A 24100-nucleotide genomic window follows, 5' to 3' on the forward strand; every position below is an offset into this window, starting at 1 on the left:
ACTGGCATTTGCAGGCGGGGGAGGAGCCACGCAGGAAGTGGGGAGGGGATGGAGGGGGGAGGGAAGGAACGCAAAACCACCCCTTGTTGGGCGGCTTTGCTGCTTCACCATTCACCAGCAGGGGGAGCACTAACCAATATATGGATCCAGGATCTTCTGATCAAACTGATGAGTTTTTCTCTCATAATTTGTTTACTTTCCTTTAAAGAAAAAAAAAAACTAATTTCCTGGACAAATTCAGAGTGTCCATTGTGGACTTTCATTTCTTCCAAAAGCAAGGATTAGCTGTTTTGCTAGCCTTAGGGGGCCATTATGGATGGATACATAAGATTTCTGTAGAAATTCTTAAAATACTTCAGAACAACCTACCAGCTCTTGGTGTCTCTGGTGTGGGAGACCTTTGGATTTTTCAGAGCCCAGGAGGGTTCAGTTGGTGGCCATCTTGTCCCAGATGACTCACTTCTTAGCTAATTCAACACAGTGGTATCTTTGGGCAACTTGATCTCCAAGTCCTCCAGATTCCTCAAGTGATCCTTTGGGACTTGGAACTTTCCCCCCTTGAATTGTAGAGCATTTTAAGTGGTAGGAAAACTAAAGCCATCTTGAGCAGAACTTTCCAGCTGGGTAGACACAGCTATTGATTTGCTCTTGATCTGCTTTCCTCCACAGAGCATTCACATACTTGTCCCATACCATCCCCGATTTCACAGACAACTGCCTGATTAACATCATGAAGTGTGGAGAAGACGTCTATGCGACCACAGAGACCAATTACATCAGGAAAATCAACCCACAGACTCTGGAAACCCGGAGAAGGTACCAGTGAATCTACTATAACCTCAGCATCAGTTCCTGCTCATGAGAGAGAGACCGCCTGGGTTGGGCCATGTGGCCTGCAGGAACACACGGGGGCTGCCCCTCCTCTAATGCCATTGGATCCTGAGCTTCCCCAGCACAGCCCTTAGCACTAGATTCTAAGCTCTCTTGGGGTGAGGTCTGTGTCATTTCATCTCTGTGTCTGTGTTTATTCTTAGGGCTACCGAAGCAAAGTACCACAAACTAGGTGGGTTAGAACAACAGAGATTTATTCTCTCACATTCTGGAGGCTGGAAATCTGAAATCGGGGTGTCCTCAGAGCCATGCTCTCTCTGAAGGCTCCAGGGGAAGATGCTGGCTTCCCTCTTCCAGCCTTTGGTGGCTGCCAGGAATCCTCAGTGTTCCTTGGCTTATAGATGCATCACTCCAATCTCTTCTAGAGATAAAAATCATTGGATTAGGGTGCACCTCCATCCAGAATTACCTCATTTTAACTTGATTACATCTACAAAGGCCCTGTTTCCAAATATACATACCAAGGGTTGGGGCTTCAGCATATCATTTTGAAAGACACAATTCAACCCATAACATTGTCCACTAGTGGGAGCGTAATGGGAGTTTGAATGAATGACTGTACTGGATTGCCCAGACTGGAGCAGCCCTACCTGGTATTGACCTGAAGAGGGAGACCTTAGGCAGAGAGGAAGAGGACAAAAATAAATACCCAAGCAGATACCTTTCCTGGGCAGAATCAAATCAACATTTCCATGAAAATCAATAGACCCACTCATTTTTTCTCCAGCTGGCTATTCAAAGCCTCAATGTCTTCTCAATACATTTTAACGGTCTGTTAAAGGGAATACTTTTCTTAGCTGTGAAATTATGTCCAGCAGCTTTTAAGCTGGGTGGCATAGGTCCAACTGATGTATGCTTTCCACAAAGCCTCAGAGAGGAAATATTAAGAGAGAATGAAGCCTTGCCTGACTTTTGGCCGGAGGTCATGCTCTTCTGGGGGAAGAGAGGAGGACAGTTGTTTCCTCAGGCACGCATTATTCTGTGGCTGTGCCCTGTTGGGGATGGGGGGGCCATTACTGGGCTTGTTAGTCAAGTTTCGCTTTGACCAGGCGTTTTTGTAACTCTCTGTTCCCAGAATAATCCTATGAGAGAGCCCTGGAGATTTATGCCTCTGTGGCATGCAAAAGGGGAGAATTTAAATGATGTAACCAGAAAGACACAAAGCAGCGGTTAAGATTAGTGCTAAGGCTGCCTCTCTGTGCAGGTCATTGGTCTGTGTCGAGGAATCCTGCTGCCATGCTGAGGACACCCTCAGGGCCAGGGGGCAGGGTTGCAACAACTGTCACAGAAAAGACACACAGCTCACCGACTCCCCTGCAACCTCTGTGCTGTAGGAGGCCACCCATGAGGTGCTATCAGGTCACACGGGTAAACATTCTCTTTAAAGGTGAAGTCTGCCTTATTTTCACATCAGGAGATAGGCAAAAGGAGCCCTCATCTCTCTCAACCTAGAAGTAGGTGCTTTTCATCAAGTTTCACCCTCCCCCCATTTGTAAAAGCAGGTGGCTATCATTTTGCAGGTTGATTATGGCAAATACGTGCCTGTAAATCTGGCAACAGCACATCCTCATTATGATGCAGCCAGAAATGTTCTTAATATGGGCACATCCATCATGGACAAGGGGAAGACGAAATATGTGATCTTTAAGATCCCTGCCACTGTACCAGGTAGGTCATTCTGGGGATACTTAAAGGACAGATGCCAAGGGTGGCTACCTCTAAAGAGTTCTGATTTTTATTGATGACATAAGACTCAATCTGACACTTTCCCTCATGGGTGATTCAGATGACCATGAACACACTTTTCTCCTTCAGGGGAAAAGAGATGTTGCCAGGCTTCCTATTGAAAGAACGAATTCCTTTACTATTCTAACCTGCTTTTCTTTGGGCTCCAGTTCATTGATTCATTAATTTAACCATTATTCATCCACCATTTAACTATCCATCCGTCTGTCCATCCATCATCCATCCAATCATCCATCATCCATCCATCTACCTATCCATCCGTCATCCATCCAACCACCTGTCTGTACATCCCTCCGCCCATCAAACATCATTCCTTCCATCCATTTTTTTTCAGTTTTCTAACATAACTTTGTATGCCGAAGCTGTACTGCCCACTTTCAACCCAGCCCCTGAAGCCAGGTTCCTAGTATTGTTATGGGAGCTCAGCCCTGCTTCAGACCTTCAACCTTTCAGACTCCACCCCTCTCCTCCCCTCCCCCCCCCCCCCCCCCCCATTCTCTGGGCCTTCTGAACTTTCTCCATTTAAGGCCAGGAACCTGGAGCAAAGCCCAGGCTAGTTGTGATTTCATGTTCCTGAGGGGAGGAGGCTCCTGACCCTTATTTGTCCAGGACCCTCCTGGGAACCACACCCAGGAGACCAGGCCTCTGAGGGTGGTTGCACAGGGCTCAGGAGACAGCGCAGAATGACGAGAGTGCGGGCTTGACCTGCTGGTTTAGGAAAACTGGCTTCCATCTGTGATCCCAGCTGGTCCCCTCCCTCATAGTCTTGTAGAAGCTCCTGAGCTACTTACTAGGCTCTATTGGCAGATGTGAGCCCCTAAGGTCAGAAGGCACAATGAGTATTCTTAAACGGAACTCCCATGAATTAAGCTAATAAAGGATTAGGGCGTCCAGCCAGACTCCTAGAATGTCAGACCTGCGGATGGTCCAGGCATCTGAGTTTGCCCTGTCATATTATAAAAGAGGGTGATGAGGCCCAGGGGGATCAGGTGGCAGCAGGAGCCTCCAGCACCATGCTAGCAACTCCCCACTGAGCCCCTCCTGCATGCTGGTGGCTTCCCTGGAATTCATGCCCATGTCCTGCCTCCTAGGACAGGGTGCTCTCCATTTCAGTTTGCTTTGTGCTCCATTTGTTTTGTGAAGAAAAGAACCACCCCACAACCCCACAGCCTCCCTCCCACCAGTCAGCTGTTTACGGTGTGCCCAGGTGACCACAAGCAAGGCGGGGACGCTTGCAGATAACTCATTATAAGCCAGCCCCAGGCCTGGGCGGGGAGGCCTTTTGGCCAGTGGTGACTCATCCTGACAGAGGAATAAGAGCACGAACATGTACTGCGCACCTCTGCTGTCTGGACACAGGCCAAGCTACTTGGACTACTTCATGATTTCATTCTGTTGTCTCTCTCCACTCTGTGAGTGTTATTATCCCTAATAACAGAGGAGGTGGCCCAGCTAAGAGGGCTGTGTCTTCTTGGCCTAAACCTTGTGTCTTTGGCCATAATGATAGACCATATTCCATCATGCCTCAGTTTCCCATCTGTAAAATGGGCATCATACCGTCTTCTTCCATTGTCACAAGATGTATAACAGTCTCTTATCACAGTGGGTGCTTAGTCTCACCCCCAGCTGTTTCTGAATGGTCAGCGTGAAGAGAAATTCATGGAAACCCTGTGAGGTACATCTCAAATAATGGGCCTCAGCAAAATATCAAAGTCGAAGCCTAGGAAGCTGGCCCATCCCCTGGGCGCTGGATAGAAATGCAGAACCTCAGGCCCCAGCCCCACATACTGAGTCAGACTTCACACTTTGATCATGAACCCTGATGATCCGTATGCATGAAGAGGTGTTGCTCCAGAGCAGGGGCGACAAGCTTTTTCTGGAAAGGGCCCAAGAGCGAAAATCTTTGCAGACCTGTAGTCCCTGTTGCAACTCCTCAGCAAAACCACTGAGGCTCCAGAGCAGGGGTAGCCACGGACCCCGCATAAAGGAGGGAGCGTGGCTGTGTTTCGAAGAAACCTTGATGCAAACACAGGTGGAGGCTGGTTTGAGCCCCCAGGCTGTCGTGCAGACCCCTGGCCCCGAGGTCTGGCTCCAGGGCTCCATGCTTTCAGATTGTAGCACCAGGTCTTGCAGGGCAGGGGGGCCTAAGTGGGAACACTCGGAGCCCCTGCGTCAGCCGGACAACAGCCCCTTCATCGGTTTACTTGTCGGCTCTCATCTAAAGGCTCTTCTTAGCGACGAGGTCGGTTTGAAAGGCTCCGCTGCAGGTGATGGGGGCGTTGTCTGGGGGTGGCAGGTCCTGTGCTGCTCCTGAGGCTTGCCTTTCTCTAGAGGACAAGAAGGGGAAGAACCCCTTGAAGCACATGGAGGTGTTCTGCTCCATCATCTCCCCCTCCCTCCTCTCCCCGAGCTATTACCACAGCTTCGGAGTCACTGAGAACCGCATCGTTTTCCTCAAGCAGCCTTTCAAGCTAGATATCCTCAAAATGTCAACTGCGTACATCCGGGGAGTGAACTGGGCCTCCTGCCTGGCTTTCCACAAGGAGGACAAGGTAAGACCTGGCTGGGACCCCCAGCCCCACAGGGATGGCCCAAGGGAGGAAGCAGACTGACATGGAGGTTGGCATGCAGGAGGTTTCCTAGGGAGGGAGGGTGTGAGCCACCGTGCAGTCTCCCCGGAAGCATCAGCCAAGCTTCCAGAGAGTTCTGAAGTTGGATGGTTCTGCAGAGTGGTCCCAGGTGGGGGTGAGGGGGCCGGGGCCCCAAGTCAATGAGTCAGTAGAGCAGACGGTACCTGTCAGAAAAGCATGTGACCTCGGGCAAGCCGGCTCTCATCAGCCAGGCAGTCGGCACCAGCCCGGTGGCCAAGGGCTACTCCTCAGTCCTGACCCATGTCTGGGCTCCTTGCAGCTTCCACCATCCATGGACAAGGCCCTTCCAGCGTCCCGGCAGCCACTGGGTAATGTCAGGGAAGGGTGCCGTAGATGATTTAGACATCATAATGATAGAGCGTTCCACCAGATGGTACAACCAAACATCTGCGGGCACACCTGAGTGCTCCAAGTGTGGATGTGTGTATACGTGTGTATGCCTGCCTGTATATACGGGTGTGTGTGTGTGTGCATGCACATATATATGTGTATGAATATATCTGTGCATGGATATGTGTGTATATATTTACTTCCTCTTGAAATGAGTAAATTTTTACTTGTGATAAATATCAAGGAATTTTTAGTATTCTCTATTCAAACAATACACAAGGAGAGAAAGTAACATGTCAAGTCCCCTGTCCTCCCCCTGGCCACTGGCAGTCCCCTCTCCAGAGGGAACCACCACTATGTGTCTTTAAGACCTGTCCTTTCTTCTCAGGGAGGAGAGTGAGGTCCCTCCTCTGCTCAGAACATTCTTGTGATTTCCCATCTTCCTCGGAATAAGATCCAAAGGCTTCACTGACCAAGCCTGCAAATCTTCACAGGCCCACATTCCAACCACTGGCTCCCTATCTATTCAGCCTCCTCTTGGACCTCCTGTATCTCAAACTAGCCTAACACGTTCTTTACATTTTCTGTCCTTTCCACCTGAAATGTTCTTCCCCAGATGGTTTCCTCCCTCAGTTAATCCAGGTCTCAGCTAAATGTCCAGATCCCTGAAGCCTTTCGTGATAAACCAATCTCTAACAGACCCCGCCCCAGGCTTCTCCATCCCCTACCTGGCTTCATTTTTCTCAGTAGTGCTCATTGTCCTTGGCACATTATTTGATCATTGACTGCTGGCCTCTCCCCCACTGGACTATAAGCTCCATGAAAGCAAGGGCTTGGTTTTGTTCTGTCTTTCCTGGAAAAATGTTCCTGAAAAAGTGTCTGATGTGTCCTAGACCCTCTGTCTATATTTGTGGAATAAATGTTGGGGCTAGGGGCCAGCAGGGAAGCCAGCTGTAATTGGATTGCTCTTCAGCCCCTGGACATCCCTTGGCCCTCAGAGAATCCCACAGAGAGAAGACCGAGCTGCCAGGTGCAGGCAGAAAGCCCGGGCAAGGGCTTTGGAATGCATTGAGAGCTCTCTGAAAAGTTTCTGTGCCCAACCCAGGGATTGGGTTCGCAGAGAAAAAAAGAGCTAAAATAATTCTATATTCACCTGCCCACCACCCCCACCCTCCACGCTGTCAAAGCCTTCCTCCTCTGCACCCCCACTCAATGTTCAACCTAGATTCTGAAGAAGGAGAGCAAGAGGCACATGAGCTGGGAGGAGGTGGCCAAAGACCAGCCTGGAGTAGTCCCTCCCTGCCTTTCAGAAGGAGGGTGGTTAGGCCAGAGCTGCCAAAAGAAAGAACCCCACACATACTTCAGATTAGACAACTAGGGTTGCAAATATGGCTAATTACCATCCAGAGTGATATCACCTCATGATACCCAGAGGTGTGTGCAGATACCTATGTGGGCCCCTTAACTAGAATAGGTCGCTCCACACCACAGCCCCCAGGATAAGGGAGATTACCATGACAACTGCATCCTGGCCAACCAGGCAGCAGGTGGACGTCGGGAGAAGGAACCCAAAAGGGCTGGTGTGGTTTTAGGGTTTTAGGGCCTCCAGCTATGGATAGAGCCCAAGGAGGGCTAGAAGACTGGCCACTTCTCCCCAACATGGCCATTGCCAGGGAGCTAGCTCATCACGGCCCACCTGGAGTCACAGTTGCTTGAAGGAGGGGAGAGATGGGTGTAGCCTCAGGGGCTTCCCCCAGACTCTGCCCTGGTGCTGCAGAGGCCCCAGCAGCAAAGCTTCCCTAACTGCTCCATCTGAAGGAGGTGATCAGGGACCAGCAACAGCCGGGAGCTCTGTGGGAAGGGGATGCTCCAGGGTCACGAGCTAGTGGAGGGCAGGGCTGGGTCTTGTCCTGCACCCACTGCCATCATGCCGGGCCGGCAGGGGGAAAGCTGACCCCTGGGTGTGCCTCTGCTTTCAGACTTACATTCACATCATCGACCAGAGGACCAGGAAGCCTGTGCCCACCAAGTTTTACACGGACCCCATGGTGGTCTTTCATCACGTCAACGCCTACGAGGAGGACGGCTGCCTTCTGTTTGACGTCGTCACCTACAAGGACAGCAGCCTTTACCCGCTCTTCTACTTGGCCAACCTGAACCAGGACTTTGAGGAGAACTGCAGGCTCACCTCCATCCCCACCCTCAGGAGGTTCACCGTGCCCCTCAATGTGGACAAGGTAACAGCTTGGAAGGGGACCCATTTCATTCCTGGGGAGTTGTGAGCCCCAGTGGGGAGTGACTTTGGCGCTCATTAGATTGACGTTGAAATCCAAAGCAAGCTGTTCATAAAGATAAAACATTTTTTCATTGTTTTTCCAAAAGTGGTGCATATTCATCGTAGAAACCTAAGAAAATATAGATTGGGTAAAAAGGAAAAAAAAACCATGAATCTCTTATGGATATATTTGTATTGCCTCCCACAACTCTCTCTTTCTCTCTCAGTAGATAGGCCAACAGACATATTAATACACATGTTGATGTATCTGTGTATATGTATATATAATACACATGCCTATTGATACATGTCTCAATAAAGCTGTGAAAAATTCTATGTAGTAGGACTTCTCTAAAACTTAGAAATATATACATGTATATTTTATATTGCTTAATTTTAGAGAAGGAAATCACAGAGAATTTTTAACAGCTTTATTGAGAGATAATTTCACATACCATACATTTAAAGTGGACCATTCAGCTGCTTTTAGTAACTTCACAGAGTTGTGCCACCAGCTGGATTTTAAAACCTTTTTATTAGCCTGGGAAGAAACCCCTCCACTTACCCTGCTCCACCCCTCCATCCCCCAGCCCCAGGTGAGCACTAATCCACTTCCTGTCTCTGAGGATCTGCCTGTTCTAGACACATCACACACACGCCAGGCGGTCTCCCGCGGTGGCCACCCTCCCTCTGTGCCGTGTTTCTGAGGCCTGGTCTCTGCCTCAGCACACACCAACCCTTCCTTGCTTTTCATGGCGGAATATGCACATACTGTTTTGTGCACTGCTTTTTTCCGCTTAATGTGTATATCTAAACATCTCTCCATGACATTCAGTATTCTTCTACAACATTATTTTAAATATTTGTGTGACGATTCCAGGCCGGGATTCATCACTATTCACTTACCCAATGCCCTGCTGTTGATTAGTCCCCTTCTTGCATTAAAAATGACCACTAAGCCAGACATTATCCTCAATTAGGGTGATGCTACCAAGGCTCCGGGCTTGGTTTCGGAGGCTACAGAGATTCCTGGCTCCAGAACTCACTGACTTCATGACTTAATTAATTTAAATGAAAGCAAATTCAATTCAACTCAATTTTGATGGCTCCTATTTACTAAATGAACTCTATGTGCCAGGTACTTTGCTAAGCATTTTATTTTCCTTGCCTCACTTAGTGATCAAAACAACCTATGGGAGAGGTCCTCATATTAGCCTCATTTTACAGATGAAGAAACTGAGGCTCAGAGAAGTTAAGGAATATTCCCAAGGTCACACAGCCCTCAGGGGCAGAGCCTATGATTAGCACCTGCAGCAGCCTGTCTCTCAACCCCTGGCACACCCAGGGGTCAGCTTTCCCCCTGCCCCCTTTTTACCCAATCTGTATGCTTGCAGTTGGTAAATGTACAACTCTGCCATTCTCCCCAGCAGACCTAAGTCCGGAAAAGAGCCCAGACATGTCACCCTGACCCCTCTCGGGGCTCTGCAGGCCTGGAAAATGGAGGACACTACTACAGAGACCCAGAGAATCTTCTTGTACCCTCACTGCCCGGGCTCCTCAATGCAGGAGCTCAGGCATGCTCCCTCCCAGTCAGCAGGGCACCCCGGTTTGTCTGGCTCCAGAGTTGGGGTTCTTTCCTATCTTTCCAGCATTTCCCCATCTGTAATCATTGGTCTATCTCTGTCACGATTTTCACCATATCTCCTATCACCTCGATTTAACATTCACAAAGTCGTGCTTTGTTTAAATCTACTCACTCTTTTTTTTTTGAAATGATAAGGCATTTTTTTAAATTTTATTATGTTATGTTAATCACCATACATTACATCATTAGTTTTTGATGTAGTGTTTCATGATTCATTGTTTGCGTATAACACCCAGTGCTCCATGCAGAACGTGCCCTCCTTAATACCCATCACCAGGCCAACCTATCCCCCCACCCCCCTCCCCTCTAGAACCCTCAGTTTGTTTCTCAGAGTCCATAGTCTCTCATGGTTCATCCCCCCCTCCGATTTCCCCCCCTTCATTTTTCCTTTCCTGCTATCTTCTTCTTCTTCTTCTTCTTCTTCTTCTTTTTAACATATAATGTATTATTTGTTTCAGAGGTACAGATCTGTTAAATCTACTCGCTCTTGAAAGGAAACTATCACTGGCCAATGGAAAGCTAGCATTGCCTCCTGCAAATAGAAGACAAGCATGGACATAAAACAGTGGGGAGAAAAGCAGAGGTCTGAAGCTCTAGCCAGATACTGTTGCTTGCCAAGACTTAATCTCTTTGTTAAAAAGAAAGTTCTAAAAGTATGAGGTGTTAAAGACATAGTGGCACCTCACTGAGACTCTCTGCTTGACCCAGTCAGAAAGACTGGAAGAGAAGAAGGAATGAACTTTCTCCCCACGTGGTTCAGGGCTATTGAATGAACAGCCACCTTCCACAAAGTCATCACACGGGCCGTACCGCAGTGCCATGCTTGATCTCCTGGTTCCAGGAAGCAGTGGGGGTGTCATAGAGCACACAGGTGGCAAATCCCAAGGCTTGGCCATGCCTCACATCAACTTAGGCCCGGGGATGAAACAGAGAAAGGAAACGCTCCCTCCCACTGCCCACACACCAAGGGATTTTATAACCTTTTATCATGCTTGAAAAATGATTTGCTTCCTTGGAACTAGGCTAAGAAGTTCAGCATGTATATTTTGAAAAGCTGCCATGTGAGCCATCTACTGCTTTGAAACTAACAAAGAAGTGTGAGCCCTGGGAAGGGTAGCTCTGGCCACGCTTTTTAATTGCTATTTATTGTCCCTTAAACATCTTCTTGCTCCACTTTCAAGTTGCCCTGCCTGCATATTGAAATCAAAAAGTTGAGCAGATGGACATGGCAGACATGTCTAGATCTGGCAGCTCTAATTCCGTCCTGTCCAGAGGTTTTTTAGGACAGACCTTGGGAGACGCCAGCTTTCTCTGTCACCCATCAGTCTGGGGCCGTGGCACTGTCGCTGTCCCTCTGCCTGCAACCCTGTCCTCTTCCCATCAGGTCTCCGCTCCAGTCTTGGCTTCAGGTTGGACTCACGGGGTGAGGGTTAGGCACCTGGGCTGGGTCCTGGGGGCGGGGAAGGGCAGGGCATGGTCTCAGCCCACAGGGGCTTCTAGTTTGCAGCGAGTCTAGCAAATTCCTGCTCAGCCTTCGGGTGTCAGGATCATCACTCCCTTTAGAGGAGTTTGTATGCTCTGATGGCACCTGCAGTTCCTTGCTGGACATTTGTCCCAGGTAAATGAGCTTGTTCAGTCACCTGCCCTGGGAAAGCTTTGGGAGGGCCAGAGCCCTTGGTCTTGTCAGCTGTTTATCCCCTGCACCCGTCACAGGGCCTGGCACCCAAAAGGGTTCTCATTAAGCTCCTGACTACTCTAAATCAATGAACGAATGACAATTGGGTGAGAAATGTGAAGCGGGGGGGGGGGGGGGGGGGGAGGTCTCTAAAAGGACTCAGGTCTCTCTCTAGCATTTGGAACATTTCCTAAGTGGAAAGTGCTTTCCGTATAGAATGGTCATAGTGAAGTATATTTAAAAGTCTGGGACCTCCCAGCTGCCCCAGATTCTCTTGTGTTTGGGCCAGCTGGGGTCAAAGGAAGGTGGGGCCCCTTGGCACCCTTGGCCTGTTTATGCAGGGTGGCACAGGGTTGTCTAAGGCAGGGCTGGGCTGGGAGGGGCATGGACGTGTACAGACAGTTCGGGCAGCAGCCCTGCCCTCGTCCTGCGGGGCTCAGTGCGCTGCCTCCAGGTGGGTTCATCAGCACTTGCCTTCCCTTCCAACAGCTATCCGTGCGTGAGGGGCCATCATGGGAGAAGGCACTGTGGACTTACAACGGGTGGTTTTGACTCCTGGCTCAGTAGATTTGGGTTTTGTCTTGACCCCAAGTGCAAAAACAAAGATCCAATAATAAAGGAAGCTGCTGAGAGCTCATTATGTGCCAGGCCCTGTGTTAGATGCTTTTTTTCCTCTTAGACCCCAGCAGGAGGGGCCCCTGCTCTGGCCTGAGCATCTGGGGGGCGTGGGATCCTGATCCTGCCCTTCTCTGGCAGTTTCCCTTCCTCACAGAGTGAGGAGTTCATAGGGCCAAAAGGCTGTGCCCATCTGGAGATGTGCTCTCCCTTGCCCCATGAACCATCTACCCGGGATCCCTGAATTCTCTGCCCAGATAGCCCCACGACTGCTTCTGGTGCCTGCTTGTCTCTTCCTAAAAGCAGGCTGCACCACTGGTGTTGTGGCCTCAGACCCACGAGGTAGCCAGAGTTGGCTATTGGCTTGGTCATGTTGGCTGGGGAATCTGTGCAGTGAGAAGAAAAGGGGGCAGGAAACAAAGAACCTGAGCCCAGAGGCTGGCCCTCATTCTGCCACCCTAACCTGGCTCAAAACTCCAAGGAGTCCTAGAATTCCAAATTCACACATCCTTACAGACCAGCACTGTGCAAAAGAATCCACTGCAATGATGAAGCATTCTCAGTCTAATGCAGTAGCCACTAGCCACGTGGGCCACTGAACCGTGACCAGTGCAGCTGAGGAACTGGATGTTTAATTGTACTTAATTTTAAGTTAAATGTAAATAACCACATGTGGTCAGTGGTTACCATATTGGACAGTGCAGTTCCACATTATGAAGGTCTCTGTATCAAGGTAGGGGGAGAGAATGGTATCTCACTTAACAATTTGCTCAGTGTATTTGGACTTAGGGTGGTGGGTCTCCACTCTTGTCCTGGGTCCTGCAAATTTTAGGAACTGTTAAATGTTTTGCATGCTTCTCACCTAATCAGTAGGACACCCCTCTATGTTGTTTATTATCCCCGTGACTACAGATGAGAGAAAAAGTAACTTGCCCAACATTGCAGGAACACCTGTGGGGTTTGAGTTGGGATTTGAATGCATGTCTGTCTGGCTCTGAGTTACTAACTATGATGTGCCTGGTCCTGGACCAGGTGTTTTTATAACCATTGTTTAATTGTAACCGTAGTCTTCAGACAGCAGTCAAAGCAACCCCCCTTATGGTCACCACCCGTCAAAAAGTTATGAATTGCCCCCATATTTTACAAACCAGGAAATGGGGTCGGGGAGGCATGAGGGCTGAGGGTGGGGAGAGGCTGCTCAAGCTCACATAGAAACCCTTAGAGTCTGATTTCACACAGCGGGCTTCTGAACCCCAAAGCCAGGGTTTCGGGGAATTACCGAGATGGCCACTTCTCCCAGGAGTTCCCTCCAGCTAAGGGGTTTTAAAGCAAACCTGTAGGATTTTGGTGATGTTGGGCTGGAAAGCCCTTTCTTCTCAAAGCTGAGCACACTGGCCACCAAAAGCAGCCAAGTCATGTTCATTACTGCTGTGTGGAAAAATTCAGTTTATCCCTCAACCAGTCTGACCAGTTTCAGGCTTGAATTAGAAGACGTCTCTGCAGACGGACTCCCTGCGATGCAGGCCCAGGGCATGCACAGCAGGCCTGTTGCTGTCAGGTGACTTAGCAAGGCACCAGGTAGAGTCTCCGCTGCTTTGTGGTGTGGTACAGGTGGATGTACTGAGTGCCGGGCAACTTTTCCACGCATTTCATCTCATTTAATTCCTGCAACTACCCTGTACAGCACATGTTTTGCACCTTGACAGTGGAAGGAAAGTTTATTGAGTCATGCATTCACTCATTCATTGAGCAGTTGCTTCCTGGGCGCTATGTGCCACGCACTGAACAAAATCTGGTCCCGTCTTCAAGGGGAAGACAACATAAAAGAAGGAAGCAGCTCCATACAGGAGATAATTACAGCTCAGGACAAATGCCTTGGGCGACACTGCAGATGGAAATGTTAAGGAAGGGGATATTTGAGCAGAGACATACAGGATGGGAATAGGCCAGCCTCAGGGCCTTTGTACCTGCTTTGCCCTCTGCCTACAGTGCCCTTGCTTCTGAGCAGAATTGCGTTGCCAAGGGCCCAGACTCTCCTTTCCTCTGTGTGGCCTTGGGCAACTCACTTTCCTTCTCTGGGCTTCGTTTTCCTCTTCTGTCAACTAGGGATTGAACTAAAATCTCAGAGGGCCCCTGCAGTTCAACTGCTAGGATGCAGCAAATTTACCCCCCTTCCCAGCAAAAAGCTGCTATCATTCAAATAAGTTTCTGTTAATTATAAAATCCCGTTTTGGAAAATTTGGAAAGTAGAGAAAAGTTTAAATGAGAAGTCAGCCATAACAATAATTCTCAACCTGTAAACTCCACGAAGGCAGGGGCTTGGTCTTATTTCTCCTCCTTCATTGCCTAAACTGCACTCACTCCCTGTGGTGGTAATAATAATAATAATAATAATATACAATGTAGGGGAGGCTGGGTGGCTCATTTGGTTAAGCATCTGACTTTTGGTTTTGGCTCAGGTCCTGATCTCAGGGTCATGAGATTGAGCCCTTCATTGGGCTCCTTGCACAGAGCAGAGTCTGCTTGAGATTCTCTCTCCATCTCCCTCTGCCCCTCCCACTCACGTGTGCATGATCTCTCTCTCCCTAAAATAAATAAATAAATCTTAAAAAAAGAAACAAACAAATAAACCAGGGTGCCTGGGTGGCTCAGTCAGTTAAATGTCTGCCTTCGGCTCAGGTCATGATCCCCGGGTCCTTGGATCAAGCCCCACGTTGGGCTCCCTGCTCAGTGGGGAGCCTGCTTCTCCTTCTCCCTCTGCTGCTTCCCCTGCTTGAGCTTGCTCTCTCTCAAATAAATAAGTAAATAATCTTTAAAACAACAACAACATTATCAACTGCAACTAACATTTATTTAGCAGACTATTAACCAGACCCTCTTGTAAACCATTTGCATGGATTATTTAATCTGCACAGTAACTTGGAGATGCGTATACTCTTTGCATGTTGCATCTACTGTACCTTATTATACAGATAAGGACATAGAACTCCAGAGATAGTAGTAGAGGCTCAATAAATATTTAATCAATTGTTTTAAATCCCTCTCCTGGGTTACCATGATGATGGTAAGGCACTGAATAAAGTCTGATTATAAATTGAGACCAAGGAATGCCCTCCATAGATCCTTCACTCCCAAGCAATTCTTATTGCCTGTTTGTTTTCATTTCAGCAGTGGTACATTTTCATAGGAGAAAATCCTGAAAATACAGATAAGCGTAGAAAAAGAAAGTCCCCATAATCCCACCGCCTGCTGTCTTGTTAATAATTGGTATATTTCCCCCAGGCTCTTTTCAGTGTAAGTTCTTTTTAAGCTTATTGAGCTCAGACTGCGTATGCAATTTACTCTACTGCTTTTCTCGGTATTCTATCATGAGCATTTCCCATGTTATTATGAACTCTTTATAAACATCCTTTTAATGACCAATGCAGCTTTACACAGGCGAATCAGCCAGTATCGAAAAAGTGAGAACCTACCAACACATTAATTTCACCTGTGAAAGATAAGGTAGCCCACAGTAGGAAAAAAGAGCCAGGAGTTTTGGGACCCCCGTCCTACTACCTACCAGCTACGAGGTCTCAGAGAATAAGAATAAAAATACCAACAATATGATAGCTGCTTCCTATGGTTCACATAAGGCCAGAACAAGATGACATCCACTAAAGCACTTTTTTTTTTTTTTTTTTAATGTACACAGTAAAGCAAGTGTTTGCTCTGGATAACCAGTTTTCAATTTTTTTTTTTTTTGAAAACTGATTCAGGATGCAGAAGTGGGCTCAAATTTAATCAAACTGGCATCTACAACAGCAAGAGCCCTGAAGGAAAAAGATGACCAGGTCTACTGCCAGCCGGAGTTGCTTTATGAAGGTAAAATGCATCCTCTTTGCAGATGCTTAGGGAAGGGGCAGCCTTTCGTGAATTCCCATGAGACTTCTCTGTACCTCCTTCTGATGCAGAGAAGCTATGCACCGACAAGGGACAAACAGGAAGACTCTTGGGGTGCCCCAGTGGAAAACATTTGGGGACAGTTCTCTTTCATATATCTTCAAACAGCTCCCAGGAAGGTACTGGGGCGGGGGTGGTTGTTAGACCAGATGACTTTCACAGCTGGCCTCTATAAATGCGCCGATTTATTGAACGCTGACTTACTGAACAGGGACAGTGTGTTTGCATTGCCCCTTCTACACCTTCAGAATACCCTGCAGAACAGGGGCCATCAGCCCCATCTGACAGAGGAGGAGATGGCTCAGAAAGGCTGTGCTCCACAGAGTGTAAACCCCTCCAGTAAGAGTCACGCCCATGAGAGCCGGGCTTCTGAATCTGGACACCCCTGATATTTGGGGCCGGGTCGCACTTTGTGCGGGGGCCCGGGTCGCGCTTTGTGCGGGGGGCTGTAGGATATTGAGCAACACCTCTGGCCTTGACCCACCAGATGCCTGTAGCACCAGCACCCTGAATTGGAATAACCAAAAACATGTCCAGACAGTGCCAATGTCCGGTGGGGGCACCATCATGCTGATGGAGAACCACTGCCCTAGAATATAAGCCTGTGAGGTGGGGACTATGTTTCTGTGCTCAGTGTATCCCCAGCATGTGACAGAAGTGTGGCTTAGAGGGGTCCATCCTCAACACAGGTGTGGAATGAATGGTCTTGTCCAGGACACTCAGCTAGAGGGTGGCCAGGCATGGCTCTGCTTTGCTCTCACGTTGGCTCCCGCCAGGTGCACACATCTGGAAGGACACTGTCTTGGGGACTTTGTTAGGACAACCCCAGATTTGCCCATAAGAACCACTGCTGTAAAATAGCATCCTAGGATCCTGAAACAGGTTCTGGGTGGCACCCCCGGCGCTGGGAGTCTTTGGAAGTGAATATATAGATCTTGGTAATAGACCTTTTTTTTTTTTTAAGATTTTATTTATTTATTTGGCAGAGAGAGCGAGAACACACACCAGCAGGTAGAATGGCAGGCAGAGGGAGAAGGAGAAGCAGGCTCCCCGCCAAGCAGAGAGCCCCACATGGGGCTTGATCCCAGGACTCTGGGATTACGACCAGAGCTGAAGGCAGACACGTAACTGACTGAGCACCCAGGCGCCCCTTGTTCCCAGTTCTTAAGGCATTGACTTGCATCTCCACTCACTTGCCACATTGGGCAGATGGAGGGTTAAAACGTTGTGGTCTTTTTTGTATCGGGGAAGAGATTTCTCGCTTACTGTGGCAATCTTGGGCAATCCTGAAAAGTATGTAAATAGATAGATCCCTCATAATCCCTTCACCCATGGCAACCCTTTGGAAATACCCATTGTCTTTCTGTCATGTACAGGGTGCTTGGCATATGCCAGGCCCTCTTCTAGAGCTTCCCAGACCTCACCCCAACAGTCTCATCCCATTATCCTTGACATTAGGTGAATTCACACATATAGAGTGCTTCACCAAGGGCCTGGCCCATAGTGAGAGTCCAGCACAAGGTAGAAGTTATCAGAACAACTCTGGGAGGCAGGTGTTGGCACATGTCTTTCTTGTTTTAGAACTGAGGACAGCAAAACTGAAGATAATTCCATAACTTGGCCAAAGATAGGCAGCAGAGCCAAGATTTGAACCCAGGTCTCTCAAACTCAAAAACCCTTAACCTCTGCATTTATAGTTTTACACAACGCATACCGTACCATCTAGAATATTCTGAAATGGCTTCTTCCACTGAATGAATATAACCTGAGAATTTCTGCACATCCTGAAGATTCTTCAAGAGCATGGTTTCAATAGCCTCACAGAATTTACAGGGATAAATCCTATTTTACTTAACCAAGTTCCTGAGGCTAATCATTGACAGGGTGGAGGTGGGGGGGGGGGGAGTTGGTCCCCAGACCAGGTTTCAGGTCCAGGAGCACCATGCGAAGTCTCAGACCTACTCTGGGGGCAACTGTGGGCATCTTTTCCTGATTTCTGTATGTGGGTGGTCCTTCCAGCTCACAGTCACTGTGACCTGTCTCTTGAAAATTTCATGATTACTTGTCTGTGTGCCTGGACATCTTCCCACCTCAACAGGCCATTCCCCTGCACTCCCCCCAAGCCTGATAACCACTCATGCCCTGGGTCTTTTTCAGGAGGGCTCTGTGTGGCAGATTTTCCATGCCTGCTTCCTCTTTTCTTGGACATTATATTTTCACCAGCAGTTGGCTCTGACTGCTTGGAATATTCCATAAGAGGGGGGATTTTCATTTCAGCCCTCAGACTTAGAAATTTAATTTGACACAACAGGCATATATGTATGCATGTACATGGACAAAATATTTAGTTATTTTTATTACAAAAGTAAAAGGCATAACAAAAATTTCATGTAATGAGAAACCTACAGTGTACAATATAAAATATAAACTATAAGGAAGTTATTACCCCTGCAATGCTTCCAAACCTTTTCTCTACCTTTGTAACATAGTGGAGATAATACTATAACCAGCCTTTTACACTTTGTCTTATGATATGGACACTTTCCCATGTTATTAAAATTCTTTGTAAACATTAGTTTTACTTGGGTTATTAGGTGAATTCGCCAGATTTATTTAACTATTCCCCATGGACATCCCTTTCCATAGCTTCAGAAGTTTTTTCCACACCCCCACACATGTGCATGCACACATGAGTACTTTATTTTTTTAAAGAGCTCTAAAAAAATTGCAGTAGCCTCTGATTTTAATCATGCAATTCTTTTTGATTTCTATCTTGGATAATTAAAGATGCTTATACACTTAAAAAAAACTAGGTCTCTCTTTCCTTGCTCCTGAACCTTCTAATAGAGCCAAGGTAATTATCAGAGTTTCCCTCCCCCTGCCCTGTTATCGACCTTGATCTAATCCAGGGCCTGAAGCAAGTTCAGGGATCCTGGACTGGGAGCTGTTTTTGTGGACAGGATGCCCAGCCTGGCATGAAGGGTGGATGCTCCCAGCCCTCAGTGATGGGGGCTTCATTGGCCGTGTCATTCTCTTCAGGCTTAGAACTGCCTCGGATCAATTATGCTCACAACGGAAAGCCATACCGCTATGTCTTTGGTGCTGAAGTTCAGTGGAGCCCCATCCCAACCAAGGTACTGATCCCTGTGTGACTTGGGCTGGCACTCCCTACAATGATTGTGTCTGCCTGCAAAGCTCAACTCTAGGTTCTTGGGCTGGGTGACCTTGATCAGAAAAGGGAGGTCCCTTTGGGGGCAGAGGGCAGATCAGAGAGTGAAGTCTGTTTGGGACAGAATACCATGGAAGCAATGATGGGCCTTCCAAGAGAGGCAGCCCTATCTGATGGACTGAAGCACAGCAAAGAGGTCACAGCTGTACGTCATCCACTGATTTCTTTATCCAGTACATGTTTATGGAGCACCAACCGTGTGCTACAGCATGGTGGCAGTGAGGATAAGGAAGTGATAGGACGATCCCAGTCCCTGCCCTCAAGGAACTCACCCTTTCAAGCGGAGGGCCGAAACTTGGAGCATTTAGTTATTGTTATTTGTTACTATTTGTTGAACACTTACTGTATCCCGGGGACTATGCTAAGTGTACAGATAGAACTTGTCTTTAATATCTGCATTTTTAATAATAAATAGAATATCTTTTCTAAAAAAATGGAAGCAGTGCAGAAATGTACAAAGCAAAAAATGAAGGGTCACACACACACACACACACACACGCATACTCCCCACTAATCCCACACCCTAAGGGGAAACAGGTCTATTAGGGATTAAGAGAAATCCAGGGACTTGCCCTTTTAAAAGAACAAAAGGATCGTATTACACTTTAAATGTTTGCATTGAATACATTCATTGAACACATACAAAAATTGCAATGTAGCGCCAAATGCCAGATAAATTCAAGATTTTCTTTTGAACAACCATTTTTATTCCATAAGATTCAAAACATTTTATAAAAGAATACATAAAAACACTTTTTAATGAGTGTTTCTTATGATATTTAAAGTCAAGAAGTCATCCTTAAAAGTCGGAATCATCCTAGGGTGCCTGGATGGCTCAGTCAGGATTTTTATTTCTAAAAATTCAGTATGTAGTGTCAGTTATTGGATGGCAGGAGGACCTTTGCTTAAAGATGGAGGAGGAAGCTAGCTGCTTTCATTTCTGCTGTTATACTGACCCTAGGTAGATGTCATTTGGAGTCTACGCTGGAGGGGCTTGAACCCCTCTGTCTGTGGGCATTGATGTCCTCGGTTCCCAGGGAATGAGCATGCTCTCCAACAAGTCACTCACGTGTCTTTCCTCTTTGGATGTACAGATACTGAAATACGATGTTCTCACAAAGTCATCCTTAAATGGGGACAGGAGCACTGCCGGCCAGCAGAACCCCCGTTGGTACCCACGCCAGGTGCCAAGGACGAGGACGATGGTAAGACTCCAGGAAGGGGAGCCCGCTTGCCGCACTCTGTTTGTGATCACCCCTCAGAGGCATTGTTTGGGGGCAGCGACCCTCCCTCTACAACCCCCACAAGACAGAGCTGGTAGAACCAGGCTTGGAAACCCAGGTCTGTCTGAGTCCAAAGCGGTGAGGTTAAGGAGTCCCTCAAAACACCCTCACTTCTGACACAAACTGCAAGTTGAGGGGTCCCCAAGACCACCCTCTGTTTCGACAGGACTCACAGAATACACTGAAATCTGTTCTATTCATGGTTATGCTTTATCATAGTAAAAGGTTGCAGATTGAAAGAAAACACACTCATGGGACAGAATCCAGGAGAATTCCATTCCCGGAGTATCTGGTTGTCCCAGGAGGTCACAGCCCACCCCAACTCCTCCAATACCCATGGAATGTCACCAACCAGGGAAGCTCACCCAAGCCTTCGTGTCAGAGCTTTTTAGGGGCTTGGTCATGTAGACATGGTTGGTTGGCTATGTGGTTGACCTTTAGCCTTCAGCCCCTCTGGAGGTCAAGCTGACATCTAATTCACTTTGCTAGGATAGATCATCAGGCTGGCCCCAGATAAATAAAGACACTCTTATGAGGCAGGACATTACAAGGGCTTAGAGTCACCTCCCAGGAGCAAAGATCAGATCTCCTTTTGGGGGACATTAAATTGTTTACTACACAAAAGCCCACTTCTTTTCCACTTTAAAATTCATTGCAATGGCTGCGACAGAATTCTTAACCCTCTTTAAGCATGTATCTTCTGTACGGAGCACCTGTAAGTGTGTATTTGTGGCCCACCTCTCTTTTCTAGATTTCCATATGACCAAATGGTCCTTTCCCTCCTTGACTCTGCCTTTGCCCCAGAAATCCCTGCCCGTACTCCTGGGGATGCTAAGTAGGGCGACCAGAACCATGGGTGGGGCTGCTCCCCTGAGCTGCCAACTGTTTCCCTTAGGTGAGAAGGAGTGGTTTTCTGCCTGGGCCGTGACTTCCTACTGATCCTGCATGGCATGGCACACCAGGACCCCACATTACCGTCACCTCTGAGGTGGGGGATTGTTGGTGGCACCTCCTGCTGAAGTTGGCCTCCTACTGGGCAGGCCCAGGGCTTCCCCTACTTTCTCTTGTGGGCAGGGAGTAGCAATGTCTTCATTTCACCAAAGGAGAGAATGATGCAACTTACCTAAGGCCACACACCCAGTGCCTACAGAGTTAGGATTTTAATCTAAGCCAATCTGACTCCAACTACACTCAACCACCCTGAGACCCAGGAGACCTTGGGAGGAATCACAAGTAGTTGCTGGAAGTTTAGGGGCATTATTTCATTTAATCCTATATCCCTTGAGAGTGAGTACTTAGAGTATGTCCATTTTACAGAGGGAAAGGCTGAGGCTACCAACGTGCTGCCTGTGCATAAAGTGGGTTGGGCTCATTCGAATGTTGTTGAATGCAGCTAGTCTGAGTTTAGCTAAGTGCCATAGATTAGCCTAAATGCAGCATCAAAACTGATTCTCTGTAATCAGACTTTCTAAATAGTAGGCAAATAGCCTTTCTCCAATGCATGCAATACTTTACAAAATGCTTTCATTACTCACCATGCAAGAGATTCTCTGAGCAACCCTGGGAGGGCAGGGAGGATTCTCCTTACTCTGCAGATGAACAGACTAAGGTTCGGAGAGGTAAAAGGACTAGCCCCGGCAGGGCTGGAACCAGGTCTTCTGATTCCTACTTCCCTGACCTTTCCCTTCTGCTCCCACAGAATCTCAAAGTTGTGTTCCTTTTGTTTTGATTCCATACTTACTTCAAAGAGGACAGGGAGATATAGCTGAGAAACCTATCCCTCCAGCTGCAGGAAGTTCAAGTCCACACTTTCACAAAGTGCCTCTTTTTGTTTCCCCAAAGGGATTATCCTATCAGCCATCGTCTCTACCGATCCCCAAAGGCTGCCTTTTCTGCTTATTCTGGATGCCAAAAGTTTTACAGAATTGGCTCGTGCATCCATTGATGTAGAGATGCACCTGGATCTCCATGGGTTATTCATCCTGGACACAGACTGGGACAAGAGGAAGCAGGCCCCTTCCCAGGAAGAGCGGGACGGGGCTCCAGACTGCCTCGTGGCCCCTCAGAGACGACTGGGTTGGGGCCTGGGCCCTGGGCCCTGGGCAGAATGGCGCCACTGGCAGGCTCCCACAGGACTCCAGGCTTGCTCCCTCTCTGATTGAAGGGGAGGTCCTTCATTTCGCTTTGCACTTATTCTTTGTGTGACTGCTTTGAGACAAAGGTATGGAAATAGTGCTTGTCAGTATCTTTTCTTTCAACTTATTTTGGCTATAAAAACCTTATTTGAAAGTGGACCAAATGTTTATTGATTAGCTCAAGCACTTCTAAGAAAGCCCTTTTCCTTTATTATAACGATGGTGACCAGAAATTGTATTAAGTCACATAATCATCCTTCTTAGAATGGGCAACTACTGACATCTCAGAGAAGAGACAAGTAAATATTTATCGCTGCTCCTTCCTGACACCCCTTCTCTCCCTCTTTCCAGTAAACTAGCTTGTGCATCTAGGAGTTCTAACTTTCTCCACCATGCCCTGTTAGTAAATTGTGTGATCAGGAAGGCATGTTGCTTTGTGGTCATTCCATGCAAGGCATGGCATAATTTAAAATAATAAAAACTTCAAAGTCTGTTCCAACGTTATTTAATTTTTGCATGGCTTCTTTCCTCAAGTTCTTCTATAGCAATAAAATAGAGGGGCTGGCCAGTTTGTAGCCTGTTAGATGCCCCATTGTACACCCAGTGGGACAGCAGATTGGTGTGGGCATCCCCCTTTGCAGGAGGGGGTGGGGGGCTGGACGCTGACCCAACTAGCCATGGTCAGGGGGCTAGAATCAAGGATTGAGGCCCAGGCCTGGGCTGGTATGAGGAGTTCTTGCTGAGAACTGGGGGAGTGAGCCATGCCAGTATCTGTGGTTTCCCAAGGAAAGTAGATTCCCCAAAATGAATGTGCCGCCAGGATGGGATAGGTGTTTGCACAGAGATGAAAGGAGGTTGGTGGTGGCAATGGTGGAAGCTGGGAACAAGCCAAGAAGGGTCCCACATGAGCACTGGGAACCCCCATGGATAGTTGAGTCTCACCTTTGTAGTCTAGTGGGTGCCTGATTTAGCAACCCAAAGGCAGGCTGAATAATTCCAACATGCCCATGTCATAGGGTCGGGGGAGCTGGGAGTCCACCGTCATCCCGCACCTGCCTCCTGCCCTAAATCTGGATTTCATTCGGTTATTGGTAGGGATTCAATGACATGTCTCGAAGACAGGAAGGAATCTCTGGTGACACTGCATGGAGTACCCCAGAGGGCAGACCTCTCAAGGATGGTCTTGACTTTTGCCCTCTGGCCACCATGAAGCCACACTTAGCTCCCACTCAAATGGAGGCTCCATCAGGTCTGGGGGTTGGGTTTTGTTTGGGGGGTGTTTTTTTGGACATTTTTATTGGAATAATTGTAGATTCATGTACAGTTCTAAGAAATAATACAAAAGAGATCCTGCATGGACTTTACCTGGTTTTCCCAATAGTAGCATTATAGTACAGTATTGCAACCAGGAGGATCCTGACATTGATTCAATCCACAGATCTTTTTCAGATCTCCCAGTTTTACTTGTACACATTACTATGTGTGTTTAGCTCTATGCAATTTTATCATATGTGTAAATTCCTATATCCACCACCACAGTCAAGATGTTGGATGGCACATCAACACAAGGATTCATGTGGTGATTTTTTTTTACCACTATACCAACTTTCTCCCACCATGACCCTCCCACCCCATCCCTAGCCCCTGGCAAGCACCATTTCTAAAATTCTGTCCTTTCAAAAC

The 24100-nt window shown here is 47.8% G+C and overlaps 1 protein-coding gene across 1 annotated transcript in view; it reads left to right on the top strand.

Annotated features, from left to right (window-relative positions):
- Positions 1–22921, top strand: part of BCO1 (beta-carotene oxygenase 1) — a 37477-nt gene extending 14556 nt beyond the window's left edge. Inside the window, 10 exon segments of the mRNA XM_088026920.1 lie at positions 670–816; positions 1466–1484; positions 2394–2559; positions 4969–5189; positions 7598–7855; positions 15587–15692; positions 18810–18904; positions 20094–20121; positions 20124–20204; positions 22125–22921. Of these exon segments, the coding sequence (XP_087883046.1) occupies positions 670–816; positions 1466–1484; positions 2394–2559; positions 4969–5189; positions 7598–7855; positions 15587–15692; positions 18810–18904; positions 20094–20121; positions 20124–20204; positions 22125–22444 (1441 nt within the window). The 3' untranslated portion in view covers positions 22445–22921.
- Positions 22922–24100: the final 1179 nt, after the last annotated feature.

The sequence above is a fragment of the Eumetopias jubatus genome, unplaced genomic scaffold (genome assembly GCF_037043125.1).
Source record: "Eumetopias jubatus isolate StellerSeaLion01/CBP00866 unplaced genomic scaffold, mEumJub1_p1.0 scaffold_10, whole genome shotgun sequence".
NCBI classification, from domain to species: domain Eukaryota; kingdom Metazoa; phylum Chordata; class Mammalia; order Carnivora; family Otariidae; genus Eumetopias; species Eumetopias jubatus.